We start from the raw sequence: 16,373 nt of genomic DNA on the forward strand, positions 1-16,373 counted from the left end.
GGCCTGAGCACAGCGCTTCCTGGTAACAAGAACAACGGAAATTCAGAACAACAGTGCACAGCACAAGTCTCTTTAAAGACTGTAGTCCTGTTTTCTGACTGGTGGACCAAAATTGTCATAGCAAATTTGTGTCGGATAATAATAAGTCAGGCACCAGTATATTGATTTTTCATATACTTGTCTCCCTGCTTCCAGCGGGGCATATAGCTAAAAAAAAATCTCGAATAAGTGTGGCAAGGTTATTCTAGCTTCATAATGAATTATCCACTAACTTCCTGATTAAATACCATACAACTCCACACTCTACTACTGGTCTTACTCCAGTGAAGCTGTTAATGAATTGTCATTTACACACACAATTGAGCTTGGTACAGCCTAATGCAGTGAGGAGAGAGCAGTAATTGAAGCAAAATGCCACATTTCAAGGAAAAATAAAAGCAATTATGACTTTCTGAGAGAGTTAGAGTGATCAGGCCAATGAGCAATGGGACCTTGGTGAACTTATCTAAATCTGTAGCCCAAGAAGATATTTAATTTGTATCATAAATCACGTCAGAAATGTTCACGTAGATCAGATAATAGCAAAGAGATCTACCTGTAGATACTGAAATAATTCAAGGCAATAAATCTACTCCAGACATCAACACAGAGTGAACTACTGTCAAGAGTCACAATAGCAGTGAGTTGGGTCAAGAAGCTGCACTTTCCTCAGTAATGAACAGGTACAATGTCAGAAACAAGGACACATCTGAGAAGATCAAACTGATTTAGGAAGTCAGTAAACAGACAGTTTGAAGTGTGCAGTGTATACTACTGAAAGTATTTTCATGTGTTTTTTTTTCCCAAAAAGAGGAAGCAGTTTAATGCAATTTATCTACAATTATGTTAAAAGGCACTCACCAAGAAAACAGCACCAAGACAGCACCTTCAAGTGCAGTCGCTGCAGCCGAGTCTGTCACTCCTGTGTGGGCCTCTACAGCCACAACAGATGCTGCTCTACCAACACAGACTGATAATTTATGTACGATACAAACATAACGCAGAGAGTCTCTTACTGCTTGGGTGATAATAAATATCCCAGCTTGAATTTTGTGTCTTGTAGCACTAACAATATCCAAAATCTACCTCAGGCTGTTTTACAGTGTGCTCGATGTCATCCCTTGACAGCAAATAGACAAGGCTGCCAGGAACACAGCCTTGAGGATCTCTGGAGGCAAGAGTGCCTGAGTGAAAGAGAAACCACTACTGAATTTGTACTGGGTGCAATCAGATCCAGAGAACTGAGACCATAAAAAACTCCTAAATAACCTGAACAATAGAGGCTCAGAGGAAGGTGGGAATAATCAAGCATGTTAAAAACTAGTAGGAGGCAAAGTAGAACAGTTAATCATGAACACTTGATGGATAGCCCGTTTGTAACTGTTGTTATAGAGACTTCAGTGCCATGACTGAGTTAAAGGAAAAATAGACCTGGACTTGAGATATAATCTATTCAAGGGCATTAAAGACAAAATGGAAATTATCATAAAAATGTTTTGACAACACCCATGAAGTAAAATCAATGTTACCAAGAAATATGATAGACTAAATAAAACTATGATGAAAGTTAGAGCTCTAATATTGACAGTAATCTTGGTTTAAATAAGTCAGAAATTGTAGTTCTCTTCTGTATTGTCTTGCCTATATTGATATATTTAATTGGGTGAAAATTATGCCTTTGAGAGTTGTACAATTTTTTTTACCTGTTAATCACATGGTTCAGAAGATGCTCCTTCAACATCCAGCTCCATCTTTTTATTGTACTTAACAAAGAAGATTTGAAGGGCTTAATACATACTTGAAACCATCCAAAGCTATGGATATCTTTAAGTGCATTAACTTGGATATATAATGTTTCATAGAAACCAATCTAGAGAGAGAAAAATATGTTCTTACAGATTTCCAGTTTGCACAGTATTTTCCTTTAATTACATCCCCCCCCCCCCAAGCAGTGTCTCAGAAAAATATCGAATCCCAGTATAATTATTCAACAATGTTTAAAAACAGTGATCTTTAGAGTGGTTTAGGCTTACTGAACAACATGACAAATTAAAAAGGTTTTAAATATTTGGTTGTGTAACTCTCTGTACTATAAACACAAAAAATATTAATTAATGAATTGTACACTTAAGTTATGCATATTAAAAATGCATGGCAACTGTTATAAATTTAAGACCTTGTCTAAGATTTTCTCTCAGCTACAGATAATATTGCCGTGGTAAAAGCATTCATTCTCTTTCATTTAGACACCTGCATTGCCAGTCAACATGTAACTGCACGATAATTCCTTGTGATTCAAACTGGGTATGTCTTTCAGATATTTCCATCGTTTTAAAATTGAAGGAAAGGCCTGATCAGATGAGTTTTTAAACTACATTTATCAAAGCTGAAAATCTGTACAATTATGATTGCTTAGATTAAATCAGTTACAACTTTACATAGTAGTACAAAATAATCATACATACCAATTTATACAGTGCCAATTCAAAATCAAGTTACAACAGGTCAAGAAACGCAAAGGGCAGGAGAGAAGGGAGAGCCTTAAACAGGTCAGAAGGCAATAGAGATTCAGTAGCAGAAAGGATGATGACACAGGTGAAAAGATTGCTGAAGAATTCAACCCCCAAAGTACTTATAAAGATCCTAATATTACACAGTCAGTGTCTGGAAGGCTGCAACATACTAATCAAAATGATGAAAATACTGTTTCTTTAGCTTACACACTGGCTCTTAGAAACAGGGTACAAGGTGAAGGACAAGATCAGTGAAGATCAGTGACAAGTCCAGCGGCCGTGAAGCACTTCTTTGTAGAAGTGGTCCACAGCAGGGGTGATTGATAAGTTTGTGGCCTAAGCTAGAAGGAGATGAGTTATTAACTTCAAGCTTTCTTCATAATCACTCAGAGTTGAACTGCAGGTGCATGTAACGAGAGCTGTATAACTCATCTCCTTTTACCTTAGGCCGCAAACTTATCAATTACCCCATGCTGTGGACCACTTCTGGAGGTCCAAGACACCAACTTCTGTAAAGAAGGCATCTGTGTGCTCCACGATTGCTGGACTAAGTGTGCAAATGTAGGAAAAATAAATGTGCTGGGTTTTCTAAATTTGACACCTTCTACCTTAGGCCACGAACTTATCAATCACCCCTCGTATATTGTAGACAATGATAATGAAAGAAGAGGAAGATAAAAGATAGAATTACATCCAGAATAGTGAGTTCATTGACATTTTAAGTCATATTAATTTGAAAGTAACAATATTTTTAAAAGTTCAAAAGTCAAAGGAAAGTCAACAGTAAAAGAATTTCCACTGGTTTTGAATCAGTGCCAGCAATAAACATCTGAATTCTGCAAGTTAGTGGGGCTAGACGTTGCTTCCTATACTCACTAATACTGGTGAACTTTATAAGGGTCATGCATGAAGAATGGCAACTGGGTACGGGTTGAAGAGATGACACAAATAACAACTCCAGTCAGTCTGCACACACTCAGAGGATGTCTAAGTTGGAAGAGAAAACTCAGCACATCGGAGCCTGATGTTTCCTGACTGCTTACCAGGAGGCTCCGACACAACCTCCTGGTAGCTTTGACAATCTCAAGAAGAATGTTCAAAAAGTACTGTAGGTCACGAGTCTAACAATTACCTACTTTTAGCTTCAGCTGTACATCAGAAACGTCTGTGTTTATAAGACAAAGATAATTACTGTGTGGAAAATGCTACCAGTTGGAAATTAATATTTTACATTCATTTCAGTATGTTCTTCAACAGCACACTGACTGTGTAACATTAGAATCTCAAAGGGTATTATGAATTAATGATAAAGAACTGAATAGCTTTCCTCATCTTTAATTATCATCAGTCCTAGTAAATAGGCAAGTCACTGTATTATTTTTATGCTTTAATCTCCCATTTAAGCTTCATCTGTTACATTTTGATTCCCTTAATGAAATATACCATGCTCCATTTGAGAGAATTTAGAAGTTATTTCTCCACTTTGGATCAGGCCATCCATAACTACTTCCTTCTTGGGATCATCATTTGTTTAGTTGAGTTGTCCCACCTGTTCCCTATACTGATCCAGCCGTGGAGGGCATTTTGGTAATCCATAGTCTGCTTGAATCTTCAGTTCCTCAGAAGAAAGAGAGCGATCGAAATGCCTTATGAATTCTGTTTTATCATTCATCCACAGATAACTGTATCTGTTAAATAAAGATTTGTATTCTTTTGCTTTGTCAATAAGACTTTTCACTCTGTCCATAATCCTTCGACGCATCTCGGTCAGATCACTCATTTTGTTCAATTCATGCTGCAAGAAAAAAAAATTAAATATAATCAAACTTTTGCGACAATGTGAAAAGGGAAGTTTCTTTTTGAGCCATGCCATGCAACATTTCTGAAAGTTCATCAATCAAGAGGTGACCAGGCATATAGATGAGGGTAGTGCAGTGGATGTGATCTACATGGATTTTAGTAAGGCACTTGACAAGGTTCCACATGTTGGGCTTATTTAGAAAGTCAGAAGGCATGGGATCCAGGGAAGTTTGGCCAGGTGGATTCAGAATTGGCTTGCCTGCAGAAGGCAGACAGTCGTGGTGGAGGGAGTACATTCAGATTGGAGGGTTGGGACTAGTGGTGTCCCACAAGGATCTGTTCTGGGACCTCTACTTTTTGCGATTTTTATTAACGACCTGGATGTAGGGTTAGAAGGGTGGGTAGGCAAGTTTACAGACGACACAAAGGTTGGTGGTGGTGTAGATAGTGTAGAGGATTGTCAAAGATTGCAGAGAGACATTGATAGGATGCAGAAGTGGGCTGAGAAGTGGCAGATGGAGTTCAACCCGGAGAAGTGTGAGGTGGTACACTTTGGAAGGACAAACTCCAAGGCAGAGTATAAAGTAAATGGCAGGATACTTGGTAGTGTGGAGGAGCAGAGGGATCTGGGGGTACATGTCCACAGATCCCTGAAAGTTGCCTCACGGGTAGATAGGGTAGTTAAGAAAGCTTATGGGTTGTTAGCTTTCATAAGTCAAGGGATAGAGTTTAAGAGACGCGATGTAATGATGCAGCTCTATAAAACTCTAGTTAGGCCACATTTGGAGTACTGTGTTCAGTTCTGGTCGCCTCAGTATAGGAAGGATGTGGAAGCATTGGAAAGGGTACAGAAGAGATTTACCAGGATGCTGCCTGGTTTAGAGAGTATGGATTATGATCAGACATTAAGGGAGTTAGGGCTTTACTCTTTGGAGAGAAGGAGGATGAGAGGAGACATGATAGAGGTATACAAGATATTAAGAGGAATAAACAGAGTGGACAGCCAGTGCCTCTTCCCCAGGGCATCACTGCTCAGTACAAGAGGACATGGCTTTAAGGTAAGGGGAGGGAAGTTCAAGGGGGATATTAGAGGAAGGTTTTTCACTCAGAGAGTGGTTGGTGCATGGAATGCACTGCCTGAGAGTGGTGGAGGCAGATACACTAGTGAAGTTTAAGAGACTACTAGACAGGTATATGGAGGAATTTAAGGTAGGGGGTTATATGGGAGGCAGGGTTTGAGGGTCAGCAGAACATTGTGGGCTGAAGGGTCTGTACTGTGCTGTACTGTTCTACGTTAAGAAGCTTCACAAGTTAAATATCAGATAAATGTAATGAAATATTTACCAAACATTGAGCAATCTTTCTACAACAAGAATACATGATAAATTTAGTTTCCATTGATCAGCTATAAATAAAATTGTGTTCAATGCTGTTGAAATGTTCCATTGAGACTCAAAGTTTGATAGTAACATCTTCCTTTGCCTATGAACATTGATGACGAAGTTGGGAGTTTTACCTCCAAGAGGACCACAATTTTGCTGTAGTGGAGGCTTGTGTGCCTTAGAGACCTGGAGAGCTATGTTGACTAGAGTTAGGGCTTTACACTTTAGCTTTTGGTAAGGTCAACCATGCCAAACAGATCAAAGAGTAAAGGCCAAACTAAGAGCAGTCCACCAAACTTCCAAGTCTGGGGGTTCAACTCAGGGCTAACAACCTGACTGGTAAAAGAAAATTGTTACAGAAACGGCAATGAAGAATCCTTCTACATCTGAGTGCAACAGTATTCCTGACTCTCCGCCCAGGACTTGCATGTTTGACAGTAGTGAAAAGCAAGAGGAAACTACTGACATAATGAAGGAAGCGCTGAACACTGCCAGAAATGGAAGACCTTCAACGCCAGCAGTGGAACAGGTAGCAAGCAAGTGGGCGTTTTAGAACTACTGTTTTGTGTTGGGATGCCTTACAAAGTGTTGTGAACTGTTAACCATGAACAGATGGCTACTGCACCAAAGGCACTATCGCTCTTCATACCATAAGATAAGCCATTCAGCCCATCACTCCCCTGTCTTCTCCCCATACCCTTTGATGCTCTGGCTAATCAAGAACCTATCTCTGCCTTAAATGCACCCAATGACTTGGCCTCCACAAATTCCACAGATTTACCACCCTCTGACTAAAGTAATTTCTCCGCATCTCAGTTCTAAAAGGATGTCCTTCAATCCTGAAGTTGTGCCCTCTTGTCCTAGATTCCCCTACCATATGAAAGAACTTTGCCATATCTAATCTTTTCAGGCCGTTTAACATTCGGAATGTTTCTATGAGATCCCATCTCATTCTCCTGAACTCCAGGGAATACAGCCCAAGAGCTGCCAGACGTTCCTCATACGGTAACCTGTTCATTCCTGGAATCATTCTTGTGAATCTTCTCAGAACCCTCTCCGATGTCAGTAGCCTCACAATAAAATCTGAAATCACCTACTCCTCACAACAACCCATACTTTGGTTCTAATGTTGTCACTGTGGTGCAACTACGTACCAGGTGCAGCCCAATCATGAATAAGGGAACTGCAGCAAAATCCCTGAGGCCCTGATTTGGCAATCTACCCTACATACAACTTTGTTGGCCTCAAATGTCTGTTTAGAAATCAATTAACTCTCAGAGATCTTCAATTACACTTTCAAAGAGCTAACTTGAGTAAATAGAAACATAGAAAACCTGCAGCACCATAATGGCCCTTCAGCCCACAAAGCTGTCCTTACCTTAGAACTACCTAGGGCTTTACCCATAAGCCCTCTATTTTCCTAAGCTCCATGCAGCCATCCAGGAGTCTCTTAAAAGGCCCTATCGTGTGGCTAATTTGCTTAAAGTTGTATTATATTTATGGATAATGAATTTCTTTTACCACTGAATCAAGACTTAGACCTTGGATGCCTCATTTGAACTTCATGAACTTGGCACAATCTAAAAAAAAAGTAACCACTTTGAAATTCAACATTTATTTGTAACTGAAACAGGAACAATCCTGGAAAAGAGCGCAGTGTGCATCATATAATTCACTTCAAGCCAACTACCATTGTGACAACTAGCCTTAATAACTGGTTAAATATAGATTTTGAATAATCAAGCTAACACAGCATATATTGTCTGGCATAGATCACTAAATCAAAAGATAATGGGCATTATTTATTTCAGTCTGTACAAATGCAACACCCTTCTAACCTGCTTGCAAGCAGAGATTCCGTTAATTCTTTTTGTGTAATGTGGTTAGGTTATTCAATTTGTAATCACCTGCTTCTCCTTTTCGAACAAAGATAGTATTGCTCATTTCTAGTCTGCTAAACTAGTCCCCTGTATTCAGATGCATCCTCAAAACGGTACCTGCATCTGAAATTTCTCCCTTTGTCTAAGTATTATGCAGTGTCAATATCTCTGCTTCTGCACTTTAATCCATGCATACATAAACTTCGCTTTGCTAATCCAGAATTCTGGACCCACACAATAAAGGTTTTAAAGTTGAATAATCGGCCTATTCTTCCTTTTTTTCCCCCAGTGGATTCAGTGAAAATTCAGACTTGAATATTGAAAAGCCTACAGTGGATGTGGAGAGGATGTTTCCTATAGTGGGAGAGTCGAGGATCAGAGGGCATAGCCTCAGAATAGAAGGATGTCCGTTTAGAACAGATATGAGGAGGAATTTCTTAGCTAAGGGTGGAAAATCTGTGGAATTCATTGCCACAGACAGCTGTGCAGGTCAAGTCTTTGGATATATTTAAAGTGGAGGTTGATAAGTTCTTGATTAGCCAGGCTGTCAAAAGTTAGGGGGAGAAGGCAGAAGAATGGGGTTGAGCAGGATAATAAATCAGCCATGATGGCATAGCGGAAGAGACCTGATGTGACAAAAGACCTAATTCTGCTCCTATGTCTTGTCGTCAAAACACAGATGCTAGAATTTCCATTAACATTCCATTAGAATTTCATTACACATTATCATCAGATTTTCTTTTTATGCCATCTATGGTTTAAAAAAAACAAAAAGAATCTGTACAGAAAAGGTGCTGCTGGTTGTCAATTGGCATAAAATGCTTGGAAATAAATTTAAGATCACATACCTATTCTATTGCAACTCCTATAAAATTAATTTACAAACTAGTTCCAATTAGGTAATCTCTTTAAGTTCAATTGTCATTCAACCATGCACAGGTATACAGTCAAATGAAATGGCATTCTGCTGGGACCAAGATGCAATACATAGTACCAATAGTCACACACTGCACACATAGCACATATAATTACGATAGCAGTAAAATGTGTACTTAGTATTTAAGAAATGTTTGAGTAATGTTGTGTATATATATACAGCGGTATGCAAAAGTTTGGGCACCCCTGGTCAAAATTTCTGTTACTGTGAATAGCTAAGTAAAAGATTACCTGATTTCAAAAAGGCATAAAGTTAAAGATGACACATTTCTTTAAAAATTTAAGCAAGATTACTTTTTTTATTTCCATCTTTTACAGTTTCAAAATAACAAAGAAGGAAAAGGGCCCGAAGCAAAATTTTGGGCACCCTGCATGGTTAGTACTTAGTAACACCCCCTTTGGCAAGTATCACAGCTTGTAAATGCTTTCTGCAGCCAGCCAATAGTCTTTCAATACTTGTTTGGGGGATTTTCACCCATTCTTCCTTGCAAAAGGCTTCTAGTTCTGTGAGATTCTTGAGCCGTCTTGCATGCACTTCTCTTTTGAGGTCTATCCACAGATTTTCAATGATGTTTAGGTCGGAGGACTGTGAAGTCATGTCAAAACCTTCAGTTTGCACCTCGAGGTAGTCCATTGTGGATTTTGAGATGTGTTTAGGATCATTCTCCTGTTGTAGAAGCCATCCTCTTTTCATCTTCAGCTTTTATTTTTTTAAAGACAATGTAATGTTTGCTTCCAGAATTTGCTAGTATTTAATTGAATTCATTCTTCCCTCTACCAGTGAAATGTTCCCCGTGCCACTGGCTGCAACACAAGCCCAAAGCATGATCGATCCACCCCCATGCTTAACAGTTGGAGAGGTGTTCTTTTTATGAAATTCTGCACCCTTTTTTCTCCAAACATACCTTTGCTCATTGCGTACAAGAAGTCCTATTTTAACTTCAGTCTACAGGACTTGTTACCAAAATGCAACAGGCTTGTTTAGATGTCCCTTTGCAAGCTTACGAAGCTGAATTTTGTGGTGAGGATGCAGGAAAGGTTTTCTTCCATGAAGGTCATATTTGTTCAGGTGTCACTGCACAGTAGAACAGTGCACCACCACTCCAGAGTCTGCTAAATCTTCTTGAAGGTCTTTTGCAGTCAAATGAGGATTTTGATTAGCCTTTCTAGCAATCCTACGAGCAGTTCTCACAGAAAGTTTTAATAGACAATAGGTGCAGAAGTAGACCATTCGGCCCTTCAAGCCTGCACCGCCATTCTGAAATCATGGCTGATCATCTACTATCAATGCCCAGATCCTGCCTTGTCCCCATATCCCTTGATTCCCCTATCCGTAAGATACCTATCTAGCTCCTTCTTGAAAGCATCCAGAGAATTGGCCTCCAGTGCCTTCCAAGGCAGTGCATTCCAGACCCCCACAACTCTCTGGGAGAAGAAGTTTTTCCTCAACTCTGTCCTAAATGATCTACCCCTTATTCTTAAACCATGCCCTCTGGTACTGGACTCTCCCAGCATCTGGAACATATTTCCTGCCTCTATCTTGTCCAATCTTATATGCTGCAATCAGATTCCCTCTCAATCTCCTTAATTCCAGCGTGTACAAGCCCAATCTCTCTGACCTCTCTGCATAAGACAGTCCGGACATCCCAGGAATTAACCTCGTGAATCTACGCTGCACTTCCTCTATAGCCAGGATGTCCTTCCTTAACCCTGGAGACCAAAACTGTACACAATACTCCAGGTGTGGTCTCACCAGGGCCCTGTACAAATGCAAAAGGATTTCCTTGCTCTTGTACTCAATTCCCTTTGTAATAAAGGCCAACATTCCATTAGTCTTCTTCACTGCCTGCTGCACTTGCTCATTCACCTTCAGTGACTGATGAACAAGTCTTCTTGGTCTTTGCTCCTGAACTTGACTTCCACCGTTCCTGTTAACTGCCATTTCTTAATTACATTACGAACTGAGGAAACGGCTACCTGAAAACTCTTTGCTATCTTCTTATAGCCTTCTCCTGCTTCGTGGGCATCACATTTTAATTTTCAGAGCGCTAGGCAGCTGCTTAGAGGAGCCCATGGCTGCTGATTGTTGGGACAAGGTTTGAGGAGTCAGAGTATTTATAAAGCTTTGAAATTTGCATCACCTGGCCTTTCCTAACGATGACTGTGAACAAGTCATAGCCTTAACAATCTAATTAAGGTCTGAGACCTTGGTAAAAGTTATCCAAGAGCTCAAATCTCTTGGGGTGCCCAAACTTTTGTATGGTGCTCCCCTTTTTTTCCTAAAATTGTACAAATCAAAAACAGTACTCTAATCTTGCTTAAAATATTGAAAAGAATGTTTCATCTTTAACCTTATGACTTTTGGAGATCAGGTCATCTTTTACTCACTTAGCTATTCAAAGTAACAGAAATTTTGACCAGGGTGCCCAAACTTTTGCATGCCACTGTATATAATAGGTTGATTTGGCATTATTGTTCATTTAAATAATTCACTATGGGTTACATGTATAAATACGTGAATTGCATATGTCATCACACTACCACATGATGCATGCATGCCTTGCTTAAAGTAAACACAAAGTTAGACCTGCATTGCTGGACTCCCAAGTCTTCTTTGAATTAGATTAATGGTTCAAAGTTACAAAACATAACATTGGCAAGGAGGCTGCTTTATTAAAAAAAAACCCAAGACAGCTGCTGAGCCATTGAAGCACAGCAAAACTTTCGAACTTTTAAAAACACGTCTCAGTAAGTGCAGAGAATGTTGAGTTAAAATGGGTAGTAAATGAAAGGATTCACAGGTTTGTAAAGAGTGACAACAATCATAACCATAAAAACAAATCAGAAGTGGCTGGACACATTGGAAGGATCGACACTTTCATTCATTATACAATAGGCAACTGGCTCATGTATACTAAGCTAATTGAGCAATATTTTGAAGCAAATTAAATAGCCAAAAAGAAACAAGTACCAATTTTTGGGTTTAAAAGCATACAGTTTGCTCTGAAGTTTAACTGCTCCATCCAAAATTAGCTTTGCTGCTATTGTCAAAGTAATGCAGGAACATTTACAACCAAAGCCATTGATTGCAGAACACTTTAGGTTTCATAAGTGGAATCAAAAGGAAAGGGAGTCCATTTCAGTAGACATGGTTGAATTGAAGAACTTACCTCAGCACTGTCAATTCAATGATGGTCTTAATGACGAGAGATTATTTAGTTTGTGGAATCTTACAAGGAAGCATTCAAAAATGTCTCCTAACTGGACCACAGCTTACATTTAAAAGGGCAGTTGTTTCGATGGAAACCACAGACAGAGACACAGTCTGTGAGCGTGAACAAATTTGCAACATCTGAACAGAATACTGGCCTGGCCAAACAAATTGTGTTACCATTGTGGCAGGGGCTCACATTCACCAAACAAATACAGGTTTAAAGGTGAAAGTTGTAGAAAATGTAACAAAGTAGGACACATACAATATTAGGCAGACAAAAAAATGGACTGCCCTGGGGGGGGGGGGGGGGAAGAAAAAGCTAAAATGTCAAATTGCAGTTTCAAAAAGAGCACTAATCTGCATGCTGTTGATAAAAAAAAAATCTGATAATGATGAGAATGACACTGGACAGCGTAGCCTTGAGATTTACAATGTGAAAACTAGCAATAAACAAGCAAACACGAGGAAATCTGCAGATGCTGGAAATTCAAGCAAAGCACACAAAATGCCGGTGGAATGCAGCAGGCCAGGCAGCACCTATAGGGAGAAGCACTGTTGACGTTTCAGGCCGAGACCCTTCGTCATAGACAAGCAATATGGTTTACACCAAGGAAGGCAAATTAATTAAAATGCAATTGGACACTGGTTTCGCTGTTTCAGTCATTCCACAAAATGAGTTTGAATGGCTTTTCAAAGATACTGTACTGAAGCCTGCAGATATCCAACTAAAAACTTATACTGGAGAAAAGACAACTCCTGTGGGAGTGACATTTGTAACAGTGAAATACAACAACCAACAAGCCAAATTGGGCTTGTATGCGGTAAGAACAGGAGGACCAGCATTGTAGCGATGTGACTGGCTGAGACAAATGCAACTTGATTGAAGATCCATCCACCATTTACATGCCACATTCCCCGCAATAGAGTCAACTGAAAGCAAATTTGAAAAGGTACTGGATGTGCACAACTGTCTACATGCTGTACACCATGAACCATTGCCCAGAGGACAAAGAGGTATTGATGTCAACCTCTATGCCTCTGGTTGGAAAGCATAGTGGACCAAGGAAGGACCATGCTGCTCAGAGAAATCATAAATGTGATGAAAGCTGTGGTCCAACTATAATAGCTTTTGAACATATCTGAGAAAGCTTCTGATATTTTCATCAGGCAGTTATTTGTGAAATGTGGCTTGGTTTTAAGCTGTAAGAGCATTCAAGGAGCTTCAGGAGAGTTGCAAGCATTCTGCTTTCGTGGGTATAAAGAACCAGAATCTACTCTGTGTTCATTAAGGTCATTTCATGAACTTCAAATGGGAGACAAAAAGCTTCTTGTAAAAGTAGATGCAAAGACTAAAGCTCAGCTGGATGAATGGAAGGCCAAAAAGAAAGTGGTTAATTGAGATACAAAAACAGAAGATTCACCAGATGATGCTGTGGATGAGAAAACCAAGAGAGATCAGATCGTAAAGGGAGCAACAGAACAATTAATAAGAGAATACTTCCAGTGAATTAAATGCACCTTCCCTAGATCAAGATGCACAAACTAGAAGAAAGGTATCCAGAGCTGTCAGAACCACTTTTTGCAGTCTCAAAATCAACTCCTACAACTATTACGGTAGAGGCCCCTGAGCCTGAGATTGTTCTCACAGCCAGTCTCACCTGTCAACCAGAGTGACCTCCCTTGTCAAGAAAAACATTATGCCTCAAAAGTAAGAAATCCTCCTCAGTGATTAAATCTTTAGGCCTAAATGGAACATCTTAAAATCTACTATACTGTAGATGTCTGTATATTGTAGCTATATAATATAGTATACGTATATAGTTGAGATGCATTCTCTATTGAGTTGAAGTTTATACACACACACACACACACACACATATATACACAAACATGATACATGCATGTCTCACTTAAAGTAAACATCTGCACTCCAGGACTCCTGTGAATTCCTTTGAAATAGTTTAATGGTTTGAAGTTACAAAACATAGCACAGTTACAAAAAATATATTAAAAAATATAATATAGTCCAAGTCCCTGAGTGTGATTGATGGGGCACAGATATTATCCCGGAGCTATGTTTCTGCAAGAACAAGCCACAGCAGTTCTTCATTTCACACATGTACAACCAGAAATGCACGCAATCCAGGTTGCCTTCCACAGAGTGAACACTAGAGGCAGCACTGATGGGGGGGGGGACAGCACTGACTGGGAGGGTGGGGGGGAGGCACTGACGGGGGTGGGGGACAACACTGATGAGGGTGGGGGGACGGCACTGACCGGGGGTGTGGGGTCAACACTGACCGGGGGTGTGGGGGCCGGCACTGATGGGGGTGTGGGGGCCGCACTGACGGGGGTGTGGGGGCAGCACTGACCGGGGGTGTGGGGACAGCACTGACTGGGAGGGTGGGGGGGAGGCACTGACAGGGGTGGGGGACAACACTGATGAGGGTGGGGGGACGGTACTGACCGGGGGTGTGGGGTCAACACTGACCGGGAGTGTGGGGGCCGGCACTGATGGGGGTGTGGGGGCCGCACTGACGGGGGTGTGAGGGCAGCACTGACCGGGGGTGTGGGGGCGGCACTGACGGGGGTGTGGGGACGGCACTGACCGGGGGGTGTGGGGGCCGGCACTGACCGGGGGTGTGGGGGCAGCACTGACCGGGGGTGTGGGGGCAGCACTGACGGGGGTGTGGGGGCAGCACTGACGGGGGTGTGGGGACAGCACTGACGGGGGTGTGGGGGCAGCACTGATGGGGTGGGGTGGGGACAGCCTGCAACCCAGCACAGAATCCAGCAGCACACAACCCGATCCCACGTCTCCTTTGCTGGCGACTGCAACAGGTGAACTGGAAGCATGAGGATCATTCAAGGCAACACAGCTCCCCCGCCCTCAGCCCTGTCAATGAACCAATGAATCTGACTCTCAGTATTCTACATTACCAATGCCCAACAGCGTCTTGTGATCACATGAAAAACATGCAAGCCAATTATTTCTGCTGTTAGTTGGATCGTGTACCACCTGGGTGGCTGATGCAGCCTGTGACACAGTGTGCAGCAAGTCCAGCTCCAGCTCCATTGCCATCCAGCAACTTGCTAGTGGGGTAGACCTGACTATCTAGCAGCGTCTTGTGATCAGGAAAAAGACACAAAGGACGAACAATTACACTTCTGTTTGGACCCAGAGACCTAGTGCTCGGCCATCTTACCAGAAACCCTCTCTATGATTGCATTTATTAATGAAATACAAAATATACATCTTTATCCATTAGGAATGGTCACTACCTATTCCTCTAAAGAGAAAGAACTCTCAACATAACTTGAGAAGGATGGGCATTTCAACCATAATAGGTATCTGGCACTCAGTAAGTTACCCAGCCACTGATCTCTCGATTTCTCACCTGAGTGAAGTGGTCCCATATCCTTCTGCGTCAACTATTCATCAATTTTCCTTCATGCTTTCATTACCTCTGGATTTACCTCCTGTGCTGTACTCTCCTATGCCCTCTGGATTTTATTGCTCCAGTGCTCTACTGGTCAAAGCTCCTTGCTTAAGCCCCTATAAAACTGAGGACACAATCTCTCTGCTACTTGTGTATCAGCTCAAACTGCCACCCACAAAGCCAGCATTTATGAACATATATTGGCTTGTGTTTAATTAACTCCTCAATTTTTGAAGTCCTCATCCTTTTTTTCCTTAAAATCCTTCATATTTATGTAAGTTCTCCAGCTCTCCAAATTATCAATGCTCCTTTAGTTTCAGCTATCTGGTCATCCTCAGGTTAACTTTCTGCAAAAGGAGCAGCAGGGTTTTCCAGTTATTAGGGCCATAAACTCCAGAATTCCTTTTTGAACTTCTCTGCCTCTTCTACAAAGTACCTAAAAAAATTAACTCAAATATTCTGACACCTCCTCTTCCACTTCAGTGATAAATTTGATTTGCAAATTCTCTTTCCTGCCACGTTGAAGCTATATCTACAAAAATACAAAATCTTGCTACTTCTCATCTTGTGATCGTCGGAAACACTGCATGATCTGCTTATCTTGTCAATTTCAAAAGAAGTCACTACGACGTTCAGCATCCATGTACCAGACTCCTTTAAGGTTACATTAGGGCATTAATAAGAGCCATTTGTTTACTGTCATGGATAAAGTGCCTGCATATTTCATTCCTTTTTTAATAAAGTAATCAAAAATGCAAATGTTGAAAGTGTGTAACATAAACAGGTATGGGGTGGCACATAGTGGTTTCAGTGCCTGTGAACCAGGCTCCATTCCACCGGAAATGAGTCTGCATGTCTTCCCTGTGAAAACACGAGTTTCCTCTGGGAGCTCCTGTTTCCCTCTCCATTCCAAATATGAACAGGTTGGTTGGGTAATTTGTCACCAACGTAATTGGGCTGTGCAGGCTCATGGGGGAGAAGGGCCTGTTACTTTGACTCTGTCTCCAAACAAACACAGAAAATGCTAGAGACACACAGCAGCTCAGGCAACAACGATGGAAAAGGAAATGGTCTTAATATTTCACGTCAAAGACCTGACCAGAACTCTCTTAAATCAATTTGGTCAACAGGATGAACTCTGAACGAATGTCAGGATTTCTCCAAAGTGT

At 41.0% G+C, this 16,373-nt stretch overlaps 1 protein-coding gene across 1 annotated transcript in view; it reads right to left on the bottom strand.

The window, feature by feature from the left end:
* dnah9l (dynein, axonemal, heavy polypeptide 9 like) overlaps positions 1-16,373 on the bottom strand; it is a 271,859-nt gene that overhangs the window by 213,388 nt on the left and 42,098 nt on the right. The window contains 2 exon segments of the mRNA XM_059966255.1: positions 1,743-1,909; positions 4,102-4,347. Coding sequence (XP_059822238.1) covers positions 1,743-1,909; positions 4,102-4,347 — 413 coding nt within the window.

The sequence above is a fragment of the Hypanus sabinus genome, chromosome 4, assembly GCF_030144855.1.
Source record: "Hypanus sabinus isolate sHypSab1 chromosome 4, sHypSab1.hap1, whole genome shotgun sequence".
Lineage (NCBI taxonomy): Eukaryota > Metazoa > Chordata > Chondrichthyes > Myliobatiformes > Dasyatidae > Hypanus > Hypanus sabinus.